Source organism: Camelus ferus, chromosome 16 (assembly GCF_009834535.1).
Source record: "Camelus ferus isolate YT-003-E chromosome 16, BCGSAC_Cfer_1.0, whole genome shotgun sequence".
Classification (NCBI taxonomy): domain Eukaryota; kingdom Metazoa; phylum Chordata; class Mammalia; order Artiodactyla; family Camelidae; genus Camelus; species Camelus ferus.
The window spans coordinates 47,154,029-47,171,786 of NC_045711.1; the positions used below are offsets into that span (position 1 = coordinate 47,154,029).

The following is a 17,758-nucleotide window of genomic DNA, read 5'->3' on the forward strand; positions in this document are numbered from 1 at the left end:
TTTTGTCTTGTCTTGCCAGAAATCCTCCTTGCCTTGCCAGAAATCCTCCTTGCCTTTTATTACCTTATAGATTTGGTCTGTTTGGGAACAACGTTGACACTTGGGATGGTCTTATTTCTTAAATGCTATAGGCTTGAAAATCTGGTGCCTGGTGTGAATCTTTGAGTGGTCTACCATATTAATTTAGTAAATGCTCATTGGGCATTTATAGTTGCTACAGAGATTTATAAAGATTGTCATATCATTGTGTCCATATTGTTCAAAGTTTGTTTTGCACTCTGTGACCTGACAGCACTTCCAAACTGTGATGTTTGGAAACATGTCATTTTGAGTTAGGTTTAGATCCTGGTTCTTGTATTTCATAGATTTGTGTGGCCTTAGGGAACGTCTACTTCTCCAAATTTTTCAGAAATTGGTCCCATGTTTGATCAATGAATTGAAATATCATCCATTTTCTTAACATTGTTTTCTGCCTTTAATTCTAGAGCCAAAATGGGACTAGATTCTTGTCACTTATAAAAGGGGAAATGGGATTTCCATTAAGATTAGTTCAGCTCTGCTCACTAGTGCAAAGCATTTGTTCCAGATAAACTGATGTGTAGATACATAGGTTTTTTCAAAAAGCCTGCTAGGAGTTTTGGGAGACATAAGTAAAGTGGAACTGGGGAGACCTTTTTATGTAGAGGTCTGAGTGTGTCCAGCGGCAGAGCAGTCTATAGCCAGTTTAGAGAGTTGGGGTGGACAGATATGTTCTGGTTCTGTTCTGCATCAGATAGACTGAAATCAGCCTTCATTCAGCTTTAGTGTATGTCCAGAATGGGCTGCTATTCAGCCTTAGCCTTAACCCTTGGAACCGACTTCACTATCACTGCTGGCATTCTGGAGCCCTTGTAAAACCGTATCATTCTTCCCCAGGGAAGACACCGAATTTGAATGCATGCAATGAAAATGGAAGTGAAGATGATACACAATTTTGTTATCTTTAAAAGCTGATATTCACATTTCTAGATTCAAAGTTTAAGGACAAATTTTTCTTGAGTGATTGTTGAAGCCACAAGTGCATGCAAAAATAATACTCTTTATATATAATAGGCACAACACATCTTAAGTCTGCTTCAGAAAGTATTTGGAGAGCATTTCTTCAGGCAGTGCAAAAAATGTTCGTTGGACGGCTTCAATGAAATTGCATTATTGTAGACCAGGAGTTGAAGAGGAGATGGGTTATCTTTGTTACCATTACAAAAGAACAAGAGTTTACTAATTTGGTGACAGAATCATCAGAAGTGGCAAAGCCAAAGAAAATACCTTGCTCCTTCACTGCCTTCAGTTGAGTTTCAAGTCAGTAAATGGACACAGTATAATGACCACAGAAATACTGTCAACTGACAATGCTCAGGAATAACTTTCTTTTCAATGGCATTTGAAAGTTTTGACTCTCAATTCTGAATTTTTAATAGTTAAGTTTTTAAGTACTTACTTTCAAATAAAATCTGACATTCTAGAACTGATTAAGGCTCAGCTCAATTTGATTTTAACCCATAGCCACTGGGACCACATGTACACAGCACATCTTTATGGCCTGTGGCACTGGGAATCTGTGTTATAAAGTGATTATTTTCCCTCTAGAGAAAGAGAAATTATAGAAGAAATTGCTACTCCAAAATAATTTGGTGGAATTGAAACTCTGAAATCCTAATTTCTGCAGTGGCTTCCAAATCCTGAACTATGTATGGAGCTGGGTTCTGTTTGAGATCAAATTTATCTGATCAAGTCATCTGATTGGTATTCATATTAATCTGATGTGCAAGTTGGATCATCTCATGAGGACAGTCTCATTTAAAACTTAGAAATGATAGGGCTGAACTAAGTCCAGGCTCAGTGTTTTCCCTTCGGTAGAATTTGATTGAAATAACAAATACTGCAACCAGGCCAGCATTCAGCTTAGTAGAGGAAGGAGTCTTGGCTTCACCTTGCCTTTTAGCAGTAGGTAGAGACATCCTCGTGTTCTGGTGGGTAGTTAAGGACGTCTGATAAGGGAGCTTAAGATCCTCAGACAACTGTCAGTCTCTGATCTGCACAGTTGTGGCTTGACTGTCCAGCAATGAGGTTTTCTCCCAAAGTTACTGCTTTCCTGGCCAGTGTGTTCAGAGTTGCTCAGGACGTTTAATCGACCTTGGCCTTCAGAGCTTCCCATTGAAAACTGCTGAATACTGAAAGTAAATCTGAAATAAAATCATCCTGGGATGAAAAGCATAGTTAGCCCTGCTCTGTGGGGCAAGTAGAGCAAGGAGTCTGTTTCTAAGACTTTTGCTTAGGCCATGAGGTGGCAGGACTCTTGAGGCATGGCTGAAACGCGAAGTTTATAATATGTGCTGACCAGTTTTTGCTTACATTCAATAACTTGTGTTAATTCACCAGCAGGTCTGAGTCTGCATTGTGACCTTGTTGGTTTACATGGTGGTTTGTGGTAGTACCAGAGTCACTGTTTACCCCACGTGGATTTTTAAATCCTAGTTGACTTTGACCACTCCTGCCCTGTTTACTGTTTGCACAGCCACAGGTCAGGCTGGGCAACTTTGGGGCCTGGCTCTGGGACATGGGCCCAGTTTCCGTTACTGCGTCAGCCCCTAGTGAGGTCTAGAAGGCTAAAGGCAACTCAATTAGCCTCATTACATTTGTGTTTAAAACAAAAGGCAGAACACTAACTCTTGATCTTTTCTCCACCTCTCCCCAAGTGATTTAGAAGTTTTCTTGGTAGAAATAGCATCTGGAATTAAGTAAATACTATGCAACCTACTGCACTCTGCAGTTAGATTAGAAAGGAACCAGCTTTAAGACTCTCTTTGGTGTTTCTGCACACTCAATAAAGAAGACAAGGGTTTCTGTCCAACTGATGAAAACACACCTGTTCAGCAAGGTCCCCTACTCTCCCTCCACTGGAGACAACTTGTACACTAGATTCTGTTTCTCAGCTAATTCAGGCAGACATGAACTTCAAATATGTCCTGGACAGAAAAAGGACTAGAACCCAAATAAGGTGTTAAGTTTCACATGTATCCCAGAGTCCCCACATGCTTATTCTCTACTACAAAGTTCAGAACTAGAGGCAAGGAGGATGCCCAACCTGTGTGTGAGAAATAAAAGTGGAAGAAGGGTTTTTTTCTGCAAGGCACTTGTTTTCCCAGTTATTTGCCAAACAAACCTGAAGAGCAGCAAGGTCTGGTAATTGCTGCGGGTAGTAAAAGCAGGGATGAAGGCAGCCTGACGAAGGCAGGACTCATGGAAAGTACTTCCCGTTCACTGGCTTTTTCTTTGCTGTTCAGCTTTTCCTATTAAGGGTGAGGAGTCAGCTGTGGAGGCCAGGTCTTGATAACACTGAGCATGTCTCTAGATTACTATTCCCCCCCCCCCCCCAGTTCTAGATTCTAATTTTGATACTGAAATAGGCCTGGCTTCATTAGTGAGATGTGTGCAGGGCAGAGCTTGAAACAAATGGGTCTGTTTCCGTTGCCTTACATGATTTAAGATGTGTAGGGAAATCAGTTTGTCTTGACTAAAGTCAAGACAAAACAAGCCTTCAACCCCCACACAAGCAGGTCAGGTCACCCTGAAGTTTGGTTCTTACTTAAACCTGAGGCCTGCTCATCTTGTGATAAGCATCGCCCTCCCTCACTTCCTGTTCCAGGTGCAGCAGCTTTCACAGACCTTACTTGAGTCCTCATATCTTACTGCCAGAAAAAGCCTTGAGCTAGAACACCCACTCCACCTGCCAACAGCAAAAAGAGGTCAGTCCCACGACAGTGTTGACCAACTTGGCCCCAAGCCCCAGCTAATCAGCATGCTCCCAGACACAACTGTACATCCCTCCATAAGGGGACATGGGGGAAGGGGGGGGGGTGAACAAAATAGACTCTCAGATCAGAGGCAACACTAGCAAAGAGGGGTAAGAGGAATTTTTCTTTTAAAATCTTTAAAATGTTTTAAAAGTTGCAAGAGAAAAGTTATAGCCTAATTGTGTAGTAAACAAAAATACATATACACATTTCTAGAAGGGATACAAAAACATTACTCTGGATTTTACTTGTCAGTTTACTCTTCTATAAATAATATTTCTTAACAGCATGAATTAAGTTTTTGCAACTTAACTTTTAGCCATTTTTCCCCCTCCTTTAAGAATCTTAGTTTTATTTGGCTTGCAGTCATAAGTTAAGTACTAATTAAGAAAGATCTCGTTTGATAGGACCAACCCCTTCTAACTAGATGGAGGGGGGGAAGCCATTATAAACTGAAACAAGTTAAGAGCTTGGTATTATTCCTAGAATTCTATTCCAGCCCTTAGGATATACTCTAGTAGCATCATTAAAGGACTAGGCTGAGCCAGGTCACACAGTGGTACATGGGAGTTCAAGATCATAGGTTCCATGATGGGGATTCACAGCTTCTGGTCCTAAACTTCGTCCAATCTCAGAGACTGTCAGGTGAGTGTTCAGTACTTGGGCGTTTGTTAAGCATCTACCCCTAGGTGGGCATGTGGCAGGTTCCAGCAACCACCCAGTACCTTAAAGCATTCAGCTTTCACAGGCTTTTCATTTTTTGAGGGAGAACAGATTCTGGTCAGCTCAGCTAGGGTAGCTTTCCAGTGCCTTAAACCCTGAGGTCTGGCTTTCTGCTTCTCTAGTTCATGGTCCTGGTGTTACCATGAAGTGCTTGTCATATGCTGGTTCTGTAGATATCTCAGGTTTTCACCATCACAGTTGTTCAGTGTGACTATACTCCAATGCTATGCACCCCCTTGGGAGGTGCGGCCACCAGCGAAATAACTGCACAATCAATATTAAAAATGCAGTGTGCCGCGGGTGGACAAGTAAGGAACTGGGCTGGGTGATAACACCCACCTCACCTAGTCCTATCAGAAAGGCCAAAAAGATTCTGAATCCTTCCTCTAAAAGGATTCAGCTGGCAAACCCTGCAAAAAGGTACGTAACACCTGATTGGAAGGTTTGACACTATTTAAACCTTTTCTTTTGCATTTCTAAATTCTTCATTGCCAACCTCCCCTGCTCTCCACCCACCTTCCCAAGAGAGCTCTGCCTTAGCCACACAATGACCAGTCCTGTCCCTCATGGGGCCTGTTTCCTTTACTCTCAACTTAAATTCAAAGTAGGGAAAAACTGCACTTGAGAATGAATCATCCATTTTATTTTATTTTATTTTGTCATGTGCTCACAGCATCTCTCTCTCTCCTCTCCCTGGCAGGTCACAGAGATAAATTAAAAATAAAATCTACAAGGAAAATAATTTATAAAAGCACTTTCCAGGCTCATGCCTTCTATCCCTACTGCTCATTTAGAATTCCCCCCACCCCCGCAGTGGGGAGAAGAATCAGTGCTTCCCCCACTTCAACTCACTCCTGCTGATCTGGGCAGACAATGCTCCAGAGCCAGGCACGAGTAGGGGCAGCAGTGGCAAACAGAAATAAAGACACTGTGGTCCTGGAACCACCTGGCCATCTTGGCACTCCCCTCTCTGCCTCCCCTAGGCAGTCCTCCAGGAGCCCTTACTAAGCTGGGGGTGCCGAGAAACTGCCTGTGGCCAAGAGCCTACAGGAGGGGTACCCTCAGCCCCCATTACATGCACTTCTCATTTTCCTAGAAAGAAACCCAAAAAAGAAAGCAGACGGAGACCTCGGGACAGAGGAGAAAAATCCCAAGTGTTCACATGGTTACACGGAGTCTTTATGGCAAAGAGAACATTTAGCAGCTTTGAATATTGGGGTATCTCCTTTTTACTCAACACAAGCATTCTAGACCCTATAAGTGAAACAGGGCTCAAGCCCTAAAAAAATCAAAGCGCAAGAAACTCTAAGAGAATTAGTTTTTGTTGTTGCTGCTGGGTTTCATAGTTTCTTTTTTCCAGTGACAAGCCCAGTTGTTGGTAGGGGAGGCCTGAGGGCAGGGTCACTCCCCAGTGTTGTGCTGAATACTGCCTGGCTTCTCCACATCCCCCTGCCTCAGAGCAGCCCCCAAGAGGCTGCAGGCCCAGCACTAGGGGCTCTGCCAGCAACCCAGCTGCAGAAGAGCTCCAGGCAGCCAGTGAGGAGTGGGGGCACGTGGGCGGGAAGGAACAGCGTTCGCATGCAGGCTCTGATGGAGACGCGGGAGCCTCAGCTCGGGGCTGACTGGGCACGTAAGACGGACGGCAGGGCAGTGAGTGACATGCTTGGTGTTGGGGCTGCTGCAACACGGGGCCTCATGACCCTTTCCTGTTCACTCTAACCTTTGACCCTAACCCTCCAAGCCAGTGTTGGGTCCCAGTGGCTCCCCTATGACTGTAACCTCACAGGAGATATCCAAGAACTCCCTTCAGGTTTACCAAAGTGCAGGAACAGAAAGAGTTCACAGCCCCGCCACCTCCCAGAACCCACCGTGTTCCACCCTCCGCTGGGGTTAAGTGGGGTTTACTCACATCAATGACTTAGTCCCACTTAAAACCTGCAGCCTGGAATCCTGGCGAGAGCCAACCTTAACCTGCCCTGTGATTTTCCTCCCGCTTTGATTTTTTGGGTTTTTTTTTTTTTTTTTTTTTATTCCTTCCTTCCAGGAATGAGACTTTCTACTACTTTCCTCCTCTCCTCTCCCAAGTCCCTTCCTTCCCTTTTGTTGGCCTCCAGCAATGCCAGCACCACCCTTCCCTCAAAGGAAACGGGTAGGGGCGAGGACCCTGTCCACCCAAATGGTCTGGCCACTTCCACCCCCTCCCACAGTGGGGGAAGCTGAGCCAGACAGCGCCTGCGCCTGCCTCTTCCTGTCCGCTGACCCGCAGTCATCCCATCTGAGAAGATCTATTGGATAAGAAGGCATTAAAGTCCCCGCTGTAGGTCCAGGTCCAGGCCCAGCCCTTCTCCAGTTTCCATCTTGGTGAGCGTCAACCCCCCTTCCTCCCCAGGCTCACTTTCTCCGGTCCTTTGGCTTCCTCTCCTGCCGCCGGGCCTGCTGGTCGGCCAAGGTGCGGGGAATGAGGAGGACGCTGCCGTCCCCGGCGTACTGGAGCGCGTACTGGCTGGGCGAGTAGGGCCGCCCGTTCTCATCCCGCAGCCGCCCAAACACCTCCTGGTACAGGCTCTGGACCTTCTGCTTCATCTGCCGCAGGGAGCGAAGAAACTCCACCTTCTCCCGCAGCAGTCGGGCTTTGTCGCGCTGCAGGTCCTCCACGTCGCGCTCCAGGTTCAGGATGGTGTCCAGCTTGCGCTTGCGGCAGTTCTGCGCCGCCATCTTGTTCTTGCCGCGGCGCCGGATGTCACGGATGAGGCTCAGCTGGGCCTCACTCAACTGGTATTTGGACAGCAGCTCGTTGAATTCCTCCACCGGCAGGTTGATGATCTTGTCATTGGTGAAGGGGATCTTCATGGCTCGGGCTCGATGCTCATCCCGGCTCATCTGCTTGTCCAGGAAGTCAGCCTGCTTATCCTTGCTGCCTTTCTTGAGGGCACTGGGTGGTGGCAGGTCAGCAGAGTCGAGGGCACTGGGCGCCATGTTGTACGTGTGATTGTGGCCCACGTGCTCCAAGTAGGGCAGGCAGGAGAGCTGAGACGGATCCTGGTAGCTCATGCGGCAGAACTTGGAATACTCGGGCTGGTAGCCCACAGCGCCCTCGGCCTCTTCCAGATCCAAGGTCTCAGAGTCAGAGCTGTAGCCAACGGCACCCTCCTCAGAAAAGGAGGAAGAGGCTGAGGAAGAAGTGGAGGAGGAGGAGGAGGAGGAGGAAGAGGAAGAGGAGGAGGAAGAGCTGCCTTCAGAGCTGCTCAGGGAGGAAGGGCTATGGCTGGAGTCCAAGGAAAGGCCTGAGTCAGAGTCAAATTCTTCTTCAAGCTGGGAGGCCTGCACGGGGTTAAAGCCTTCTTCAATGGCCAGGTCCATCAGGCTGATCTCATCCAGCATGGCTTCATCTAAAAGACCCCCCAGCGGGTCAGGCAGCTCAGGGACTGCTGTGTCGTTGGCTGTGCTGTTGAGCTGGGCCGGAAAGAAGAGCCCTGCCAGGTTGGTGGAGCCAAAGGTGGAGTTGAGGCTGGTGGAATTGCTGGGGACCAGCGGGAGCAGTGTGGAGCTGCTGGCCACAGGCAGGCTCTCCACCTCGGGGCTGAAGAGTGAGAAGTCCTGGCTGCAGCCTCCCAGGGATGCCTGATGCAGGCTGACATTCTGATTGATGGGAGTGTTGGGGGCAAGGCTGTAGTTGGTGCTCAGTGGGTCTCCAGGAGGGGCATTATACAGGATTTCACTTGTTGATGTGTTCACTTCCATGGCCTGGGAGGGGAGAAGAGCATCACCATTCACTCAGGTGTGGCTGGGGGCTCACACTAGCAGGCACCCAACACTGGCATGGCTGCATGGGAGTAAAGGCAGGAGACTGGAAACCAGAGCCCATGGCATCAGCTCCTGGCCCCACTTGATCCGTCAGGCCTGGCAGAGTCGGGTTCCTCCCTGCAGATCCTACCCTAACACACGACTGATCAGTTCCAGGTCACGTTTGGCCAGATTCCCCCATAACGGAGGGAGAAGAAGAAAACACCTAATACTGACTACCTCTTTACTACAAAATCAGCACAGTGAAAGGAACACGCAGCCTTGGAGTGAGAAAGCCTAGCTGCACCACTTGCTGTGTGACCAGGAGCATTTCACTCAACCTCTCTTTGAAATTCAATGTCCTCACCTTTAAAATAATAAAGGGCTGACTAGATGATTGTGAGGGCCAAGTGAGATGACAAGGGCTGTACTGTAAGGCACTGCAGGCATGTCAGCTCTTATTAATGCTAAACCTTGGAAGCACCCGGCCAAGTGATAATCTGCCTGAAGGGAAAGGAAGAAGGTGCACCTGCTTTAGAAGCTCAGCCCTGGGGCTTTAACCCAGACCCCAATCCTGACCCCAGGCCCTACTGCCCCAAGGAGACGCCTGGACAGTTACCAGAGTCCCTACTTTCCTATGCATCAGAGAGGCTCCTCTTTTCATAAAAGTGAAAAAGCAACTGAGTATAAAGATACCCCACATGGAGTTAGATTTGTGCCCAGTCCTGATAATCCTACCTGCATTTCCATGATGGACATGAGATCTTGCCACTGCTGTTCCAAATCAAACGGCGACTCAGTCTCAGTCAGGAGAGGAGACAAAAGGTTGTTCTGAAGACCTGGGGGCTCACTCTCACTAGGCACTGCTTCTGTTATGCTGGAAATGTCTGCTGGAAACTAAGGCAAAACACAGAGGGTTTAACAGGGGAGAAGGAAAGACTACTTTCTGCTCACCTCCCAGAGACTACTTAAGGTCCTGATCCTTCCTTCCTCTGAACTCACCCCCAGCAGCCAGGAGGAGGCCAGCACCAAGAGCTGGCCCCTTAGACAGTCACAGAGAGACACACCATGTGCAGGCTGCCCTGCTGGCTCAGTGGGCTCTCCCTGGAGTCCTGCTCACCTCAGCATTCTCCCCAAAGGGGCAGGTGGCCTCCAGCAGCCTAAGGCACTCTTTCAGGGACAGGGCTGTCTGGTCCTCCCCACCAGGCACCTGTGGCAACAGCAACTGTAAGTCTGACTGACCTGGGCCTTGACTGCCTGTGGGCTGAAGCCTCTTTCCCAGCCTTTCCAAAGGGAAGCTTAAAGGAGGACCTGCGTGGTCGCAGGCCTACACTCTCTCTCTGTTCCTAGGCTATCAGCTAGCCCTGAGTCCCAAACTTCAGGAGAGAACAGAGTGAGAGGAAGAGTCCTGATGCAAGCAGAAAGCTGCTAGGCACTCTGCCTCCAGCGTGCAGTTCGTTACGAGGCGTGGCCCCTGTGCTTCTGCTGCTCTTCCCTGCCCGATTCCTCAGTCCACTCACTGTGATTTAGAGACCCAACCCAACGTATACATTCAGGCCCATCTCACAGACACAACTTTTCTCTAAAAAGAAGTTTCTAGAAGTGAGCAGAGCTGGGAGTACCTGTGCAGGGAAGCTCTCCCCAGTCTCTCCATCCACTAGCAGATTTCGTGCCAGAGCTTCTGCACCCTCGCTTGGCCAAGTGTCCTCCTGCTCTGCTCCATCTTGCAGTTCCTTATCCACATCTTGCTCCTTCTGGCGATGACTGTAGTCAAAAATCTCACGCCCAGCCCCCAGGTCAATATCCTGCCGCCAAAGGATGTCAATCAGATCTATGTCCTGAAAGACAGATGACCGCGACTTTAGCTCTGGGGTCTAGGGACTCCTCCCTGTCCTTTCCCTCAGAGGTCCCTCCTAGCATCACTCTGATTACTCCGGGGTGAGGCCCCTCCCATTCTATACCTGCCAGCCTCTAGCCCCTGGCCCCTCCATACTAGCAAGGCTTCATTCATCCATTTCCAGAGACCAGCCTCCAAAAAAGAAAAAAAAAAGAGCTAGCAAAACCACTAGTATGACCACCACTATACAGGTCTGTGGGCTTAAGATCTGGACCAGAGACACAGCCAGGCCAAAAGGCAGGGCCATCTCACCACTGCTCAAGAAGGAAGGGAGAATCAGGAGACACTTCTCATTTCAGGAACGGGAATCCCTTAAAACTTGATTTGTAGGAAGCTGGCCATGGCAAGCAAGGGGGAACTGTCACGCAGAATTGCTTCGTGGTGGCCAGGCTTGCATCAGCCTATGGTGCCATTTCATTTGCATAAAGGGGTGGGGTGGACTGGAGAGGAAAATCCCTGCATTTGCAACCACCTGATGCAACCAATGACAACCACAGGCTGTCTCCAGCCCTTCCTACAGCCATTCCCTACTCCCTGGCTGAGGCAGGAGTAAGGCTGAACACCCACAACTACTAAAGCCCAGGCTCACCTCAAGATCCATCCCTGCCAGAATGCCCACTCTCAGCTGATGCCAGCAAGCTGCCTCAATCCCAGGAGAGCCTCAGGCAGTCAGATGATCCTCACTGGGCACCCCACCCCTGCCAAGGCCAGCCCCACAGTGTCCCCTCACACCAGTGCTCACTCCCTTACCACACCCCAGGACTCACTGACTCCCATCAGTCAACCCACTCAAGGACATAGCCCCCATCACCGCCCAGCCACAACTGCCACCATGGGCACCAAAATGCCTTCCTCCTACTCTACCCTGGCAGCTCCTGATCAGTTCCTGCTCCAACTGCCACCCCCACTACCACCAGCCTAGAACCCCAATAAGTAAGAGATATTTGGGCTTCCTATACATGCTGCCCGCTGTGGCTGAAGAAACCGTAAACTGCTGCCTTCCATTCAGAGGTTAAAAGACATACTTTCCAGAAAGCAAAATCCTTAGCTTAGCCCCACCTCCCTAGCCCTGCCCAGGTATCCCTTTCCCACCATAACCCTCCCTGATCCTGAGACCTCCCAGATGTACCTCTCCCTGTAGTCTCCCCACATACACCAACCTGAACAGAAGCCCTGGACCCAGGAGCAGAGGGGGGCTGGGCCACCCGGTGACCAGCCACCAAAGAGTTAAGGGGCCGGCTCCCTTTGGCATGGTCCCCACCACTGTGAGAGCTTCGGTCCAGGCGGGTCATGGTCTGCGAGGTGAGCCCCAGGGCAGCCGGTGCCGGGCAGCCGAACAGGGGGCTGCAAGTAGCTCTTGGCTTGCAGGGAGCGCACCAGGCTGGAAGGGTGGCCCCTTGCTAGCTCCGAGGGGCCTGAGGAGGGTGCCCCACCCGTGCTGCTGCCTGGGCGGCCCAGCCCAGCCCCCTTCCTCCATCCTGAAGCAGCCCCCTCCCACCTCACAACCCCAGTTCCACTCAGGCGCCCGGCAGCCCCCACCCTGAGCTCACCGCAGAGGCTGCAGTGAGATGGGACTCCCACCCCATGCTCCGTGCTCAAGCTGCAGAGGAAAGCAAGCTCCCTCCTGGGCCTATCCTCCCGCTCCTCCCTCTCTCCCCCTCCCCACGCCCCCCAAACTTGTTACCTAGGCTGCAGCAAGGAGCCAATCCCCTCCCCCTCCCACCCCGCAGGTCACTGCTGAGGCTGCAGAGAGCCAATCCCCTCCCCCAGGTCAGCAGCTGGGCTGCGGAAAGAGCCAATCCCCTCCCACTGTCGTTACCTAGGCTGCGACGAGAGCCAATCTCCTCCCCCAAGTCTCCGCTGGAGATGCGGAAGGAGCCAATCCCCTCCCACCGCCTGTTACCTAGCTGCCGCCGGGAGCCAATCTCTGCACCAGGGCAGCTGGAGAAGCTGCCGCAAGGAACCAGCCCATCCCTGGGCCGCCTCCGTCTCCTCAAGGAGACGCACCCAGGGGCGGGCAGCCCCACCCAGCCCAGTCAGCCAGCCGGGGTGGCGCAGTGAGAGAGCCCTGGGGGGAAGGGGTGCCACTCTCCCTCCTGTCGCATCCTGCTTACCCAGCCCACTCAGGACTGGGCAGACACTCCTCCCCACAGCTTCTCCGGGAATCTAAGTTCTTCCCTGGAAGTGGAAGTAGTTTTCCCAGTCCTCAGGAGGGCTGTGGCCAGTTGTCCTCAAGCCCAAGGATCAAAGCTAAGCTGGGCAGGAACCCAGTGCACCCAGATCCACTAGGAGCCAGGGGATTTGTCACCCTACAACAGGCCAGAAGAGAGGAAGAGGGAAAGCCATCTTTCCACATGCAGCGATGTGACAGTGCCGGCCAGGTCTAGCCCCAGGCAAGAAGAAGGCGACACAGGCCTGAAGGCCAGCACTGAAGGAGACAGGTGCTCCACAACGTCCTGGACACAAATGTGTCCCCCACTCTCCTTACCCCACGCTTTGTTCATGAGCACTCTCTACCTGAGCCCTGGCTCACATCTCTAAAGCAGGAAAGAAGCCCCTGACAGATGCAAGGTCACAATTCCAGCTCCCATCCTCACTGCTGCTCCCCTTGAGCCTAAGGTCAGGTCAGGGACAGTATGTTCTCGGTCGCAGAGCGCTCCCGCTCGCCTGCAAAGAGCTGTACACAGGCCACCCCCCTGCTCTGGGCAGAGTGCCAACCTCGAGGGGAATCCTATCCCTGACAAGGGCCTGGGCTATAGCTGTCCATCGAACAGGCCTGGCAGCAGGAGAGAGCTGCCACCCTGGGGATAATACCAGCTCCAGCAGTGCCTGTCACATGCTCTGGACCTGGGTATTTTTATCCCTGAGTTGCTGAGGAAATGTTGTTCCAGACACATAATAATCCTCCCTTCCCCCATACCTAGCCTGGGCCCCTAATGCTGACCTACCTCCAGCCCTCACAGGGAGCAATGAAGACTTGGGGTCAGTCAAAGCACAACCTTCAAAAAGGCCAACAAACAGAGGGAAGCAAGGTCGAAGTACCATCCCATCCGACTCCACCCCAAACAATTATATTCACAACATCCCATCCTATCCCAGGAGAGGTCCCTGCAGGAAGAGGAATGAAGCTCCACAAGTAGGATTCCCAAGCCCAGTCATACCTGCCCCTCAAGGAACTACCATGGGGCAGGAGGATGGAAGAGGAGGCTGGAAGGCATACTTCTTCAGATCACTGTACCAAGACTGGGGCCCATTTGAAGGAAAAAGAACAGAGGAAGCAGAAGAGATGTAAAGTTCCCAGGGGCACTGTTAGAATCTCAGAATAGACACACTGAAAGGTAAGGACTGTTAATGGCTCCCATACTCAGGTGATTCTAGTCTCTCTCAAAGTAATTCCAGTATAAGCCAGCTGAGCATAAAGCAACCCTGGCACTACTGACACTTGGGGCCAGATCAGTCTCTCATCTGGGGGCTGTCCTATGCTTTTTAGGAAATTTAGTGGCATCCCATGCCTCTCCCCACTAGATGCCAACAGCACCTTCTCCAGTTGTGACAACCAAAACCATCTCTAGATACTGCCACATGTCCCGTAAGGGGCAAAAGTCACCTCCAGTTAAGGACCACTGGCCCAGAGAAGTCACACACTGACAGTCACTAACATTCTGAGAACTGAGCTCAGGAATGGGCTCGAACACAGGATGAAGGGCAAAATCTGGTCTGACTGGTAGGCAGAAAAAGCCAAGTTCTACAGCATCTGTAAAACTTTTTAAATACCTCCACATCCCCTCTTCCCAAACATCTACCCCATCCCCACACAAGACTCAGCTTTGGAAAACCCAGCCCAGTGCAATCCAGCCTCCTCTTTCCCTAACAGACAGGCAAGAACAGTGGACCTTTTTTGAAGTTTCTTAAGACTGAGTCGCAAGCCAAGGCCAAACACAGAGCTCATAGCAGTCTTATTACATTGGTGGGGCAGGGAAAGCAGACGCCATTTAACATCATTAAAGACAAATGCATCACCTTCTGCCCAAAACAGTATGCCAGCCACATGTAAGGAGTTAAGATGTCTAACAGCTCAAAGCAAGCTGACTTCAGCAGCAGAACGCAGCTTCTCTTCTAGCTCCCATCCCTATGCCCTGCAGTGAGCCTTTAGCAAAAAAAGGGAGCTTTGGCCCTCTCCTGGCCAAGAATAACTATCTAAATCTACCCCTTGGCTCAGGCCCAGGAGAGCCGACTTATCAGGACCTTACAACAACAGGCCTGACCACAAAGGAGGAGAACGTCAGGATACATATGTGTGTTTTGATATGGGGGGAGGTACAAGGCAACAGTCCACAAAATATTTGTGTCTTAGCAACAGATACACACTGCATCAAAGCCCATCACAACATGATTCCCTCCCCCACACCAGGCCTCCAGGAGTCATGTTGAAATCTAAGCAGTAAACACACAGGCATGTTCTAGGAACCTCCTACTGCCCTGACAGTACATTTAGAGGTAGGTCAATGGTTCAACACAAGGAAAATGCTCCCAGCCCCCAATCCATCAGACAATTCAGCCCATTCTTATTAAAGAACAACGCCTGAAATCCCCCTGCAACCTCTCTGGTTCTTTACAGGGGTTAGTATTATGACCACACTCCTTCAGGACCAGCCCATCCCCCCAACCACAGATCCTTCCCACCCATCCCTCCATGTAGCCACTAACCTCTTTGGTTAAGTCTCCACTGACTGGAGGGGCCACAGCCCCCAAATCCTCCAAATCTTCACTGAATCCCTGCTCCGTTTCGCTTTCTCGCACCCCGTTGTCTGGGCCGGTCACATCTTGGAGACCACTGGAACTCTCGAGGGTGAGGCCTGAGCTAGGCTGGCTGCCAGAGACAGACCCCTCCGGATCCCGGTGGACCAGCCAGGCGTTAACCTCAGTGGTCGGCACCTGGAACCTGTCCAGGGCCCTCACCTGACTGAGGAGCCGCCGGGCAGTGAAGTAATTGTCCAGGTCTATGCTCTTGGGGTGGATACCATAGCCATCCAAGGTATTCCTCAGGTTGTGGAACTGGGTCTGAGTATAGGCAGAACTGGGCCCCAGGATGATCTCCCGGAGCGGGGGGAGCTGTGAGGTCAGGTAAGTATCCACGTCCACCCGCACCCCAATCAAACTGAGCAGAATGGTGAACTGGAGGAGTCCTTCCGTAAAGTATTTCTTCAGAGAAAGCATTGCTGAAGGACCAGAATGTTTATGCTTTTTGGTTTTTAAATCTTCCAAAAGATAAATCAAGGCCACTGCTCTGCTGCTCCAGCCAGCAAGTTACCCGCCTCAGTGCCAAACTCTGTACCCCACCCTGGCAGCTCCTTGATGGCCTCAGATGAAAGCACACCCCTTGGATCCAAGGCCACACTCCAGACCACATTCACTTTTCCCTTCTTGATACCTCACCTCTGGAAGTACAACTGTTCCTAACCCAGTCCAGGCCCTCAGGGCCCACGTGACTCACTGTCTCCACAGTCCACATACAGTCACTTCCTCACTCACGTTAGCTGGCCTCTCTCTGTAGATTCCAATGCAGGCTGTTCTCAGGAACAGCTGATGGATTTTTTTTTTTCCTTCTCCCTCCTAAGGTTTATTTTCTTTGGCTGGAGCTACAGGCCTTTTGTCTTGGGTCAGAGTGTCCCGCCTCCTCCACACTTACCAGGGGGGTTTCCAGAGAAACCTGCAATAGCAATCAAAAAAGCAAGAGAATAAGATTCCATAATTTTCATGCCATGATCAAGGCAAAAGGTAGAAAACACATTAAAAGGCCACTTTTATTTTTTATTAAAAAATAAGTCAATTATTATACTCCCAGAGAAACAAAAACAGAAACCTGTTACAGACAACTATGAAAGGAAGATATTGCTCACAAAGGGTCTTAGTTTCTAGATATTAATCTTGAAACATCTTAAAAGGTAGCTCATTTTGGATAAGCTGATAATGCCCAGAGCATCCAAAATATTTTACATGTCTGATTTACTAACCCTCCCCCAACCCCATACACACACTACCCACTTCTATTTTTAGCTTGAGAAGTCCATTTCCTATCTTGAAAGAAAGTTTCCCATCTCTCGCGAGAAAACTGCCTACAATTCTTGTCCCTTTAAGTTCTAAAGGGGAGGGAGATTAATGGGTGAGAGTGTAAAAGGACAAGAGGACAACCACCACATCACAGTAAGCCTTTTTGTTTTCCCAACTTTGAAATCTGATTTCCCTTTCCTATCACTCACATTAAAAAAAAAAATGAGGGGTACTAACAGGGATGAGGGGGCCCTAAGGCAGGATTATTTGGTCCTGAATTGGAATAGACAAATTTTATTTTTATTCACTTGACCTTCTGAGCCAAAGCAGAAGGATATGACCCAGTCCTCAACCCAGATAGCCAAGTGGGGAGGGAGTAAATCTGCCTTTCAGTTTCTAGCCTCTACTTTTGAGCTTCCATTACCCTCAGAAACTAAGACATAGCTCTCTCCTCTTCACTGTTGTGACCCATGTACCAACTTAACCCTAAAGGGAAAAGAGGGGTCTACCCACACACATACACACACACACGCCCCCTTAAAGTGGGATCTACACACACACACACACACACACACCCTTATCTGGTTAGAGTAAACACAACTGCGACCCAGAATTCCTGCTTACGCTACCTTCAAGTTCTCACACAATTTATTACTAAAACCTCCCAAGAGCTAATTAAGTACAAGAAACCGGACAAGGTCTCTTAAAGACCGAGTAAGGCCAGGTCTGAGCCCGGTCCCACCCTGCCCCGGATACCCGAGTCCGGCTGGGACCAAGTCGCCATGCCGCTCCTGGCGCCTCGGCTTCTAGCCTTCTGGAACAGCAGCGAACAAGTGCTACTTTCCTGGCCTTGACCCTCCCTTACAGCCAAACCCCACCCCACCCTCCGCCCCTGTGGCCCCACCCCGCTCCCAAGCCCGGGCCTAACACCACGCCTTCTCAGGCCCTCAGCCCTCCCCAGTCCAACCCACGCCGGAGCCGGCTTTCTCCACGGCCTCTCGGCCCCTCCCCGCCAGGGCCAGGGCCTGGCCTCGACGCGCACTCGGTTTGGCCGCCCGCTCCCGCCTCCTGCCCCTCAGCTCCACCCCGCCGCCCTTCACCCCATAAGCCTCGGCCCCACGGTGCTGCGCCCCTCCCGTCAGGGAAAAGAATGTGCCTGATACCCGCTGCTGAGCTCGGCGTCCGCCGCTGCCGCCACAGCAGGCCCTCAACCCGAGTCCAGGCCTTGCCGCCGCCACAGCCGGCCGGCCTAGAGCTCGCCAGCCTCTGCTTCCCTCCCGCCCCCTCTTTCCACCTCACTCGGAAGCCCGCCCTCCGCGTCCCAGGAACACGTTCCTCCAATCGACGAGGCGAGACCGCGGCCATCGCCGGATGTCGCTTTGATTGACAGCAGAGAGAGCCCAATGGGCTGAGTGTGCCTCCTCCTTCCTATACCAATTTCCCAAGACTGACATGGTCCACGGCCCAATGG

The 17,758-nt window shown here is 50.7% G+C and overlaps 1 protein-coding gene across 6 annotated transcripts; it reads right to left on the bottom strand.

Annotated features, from left to right (window-relative positions):
* Positions 1-5,184: 5,184 nt before the first annotated feature.
* On the bottom strand, positions 5,185-17,603 carry NFE2L1 (nuclear factor, erythroid 2 like 1). 6 transcript variants are annotated; one of them, XM_032457844.1, is made up of 6 exons: positions 17,451-17,603; positions 14,944-15,946; positions 9,962-10,177; positions 9,460-9,549; positions 9,078-9,236; positions 5,185-8,300 (listed from the first exon to the last, which is right to left on the bottom strand). In XM_032457844.1, the coding sequence occupies exons 2-6, from the start codon at positions 15,451-15,453 to the stop codon at positions 6,948-6,950; spliced, it is 2,328 nt and encodes a 775-aa protein (XP_032313735.1). In that variant the 5' UTR covers positions 15,454-15,946; positions 17,451-17,603; the 3' UTR covers positions 5,185-6,947. The 6 variants fall into 6 exon arrangements, with proteins under 6 accessions (XP_032313735.1, XP_006176458.1, XP_006176457.1 ...); XM_006176396.3 differs by lacking the exon at positions 17,451-17,603 and adding an exon at positions 17,044-17,164 and having other exon boundaries at positions 9,962-10,144; XM_006176395.3 differs by lacking the exon at positions 17,451-17,603 and adding an exon at positions 17,044-17,164.
* Between the last annotated feature and the right edge of the window lie 155 nt (positions 17,604-17,758).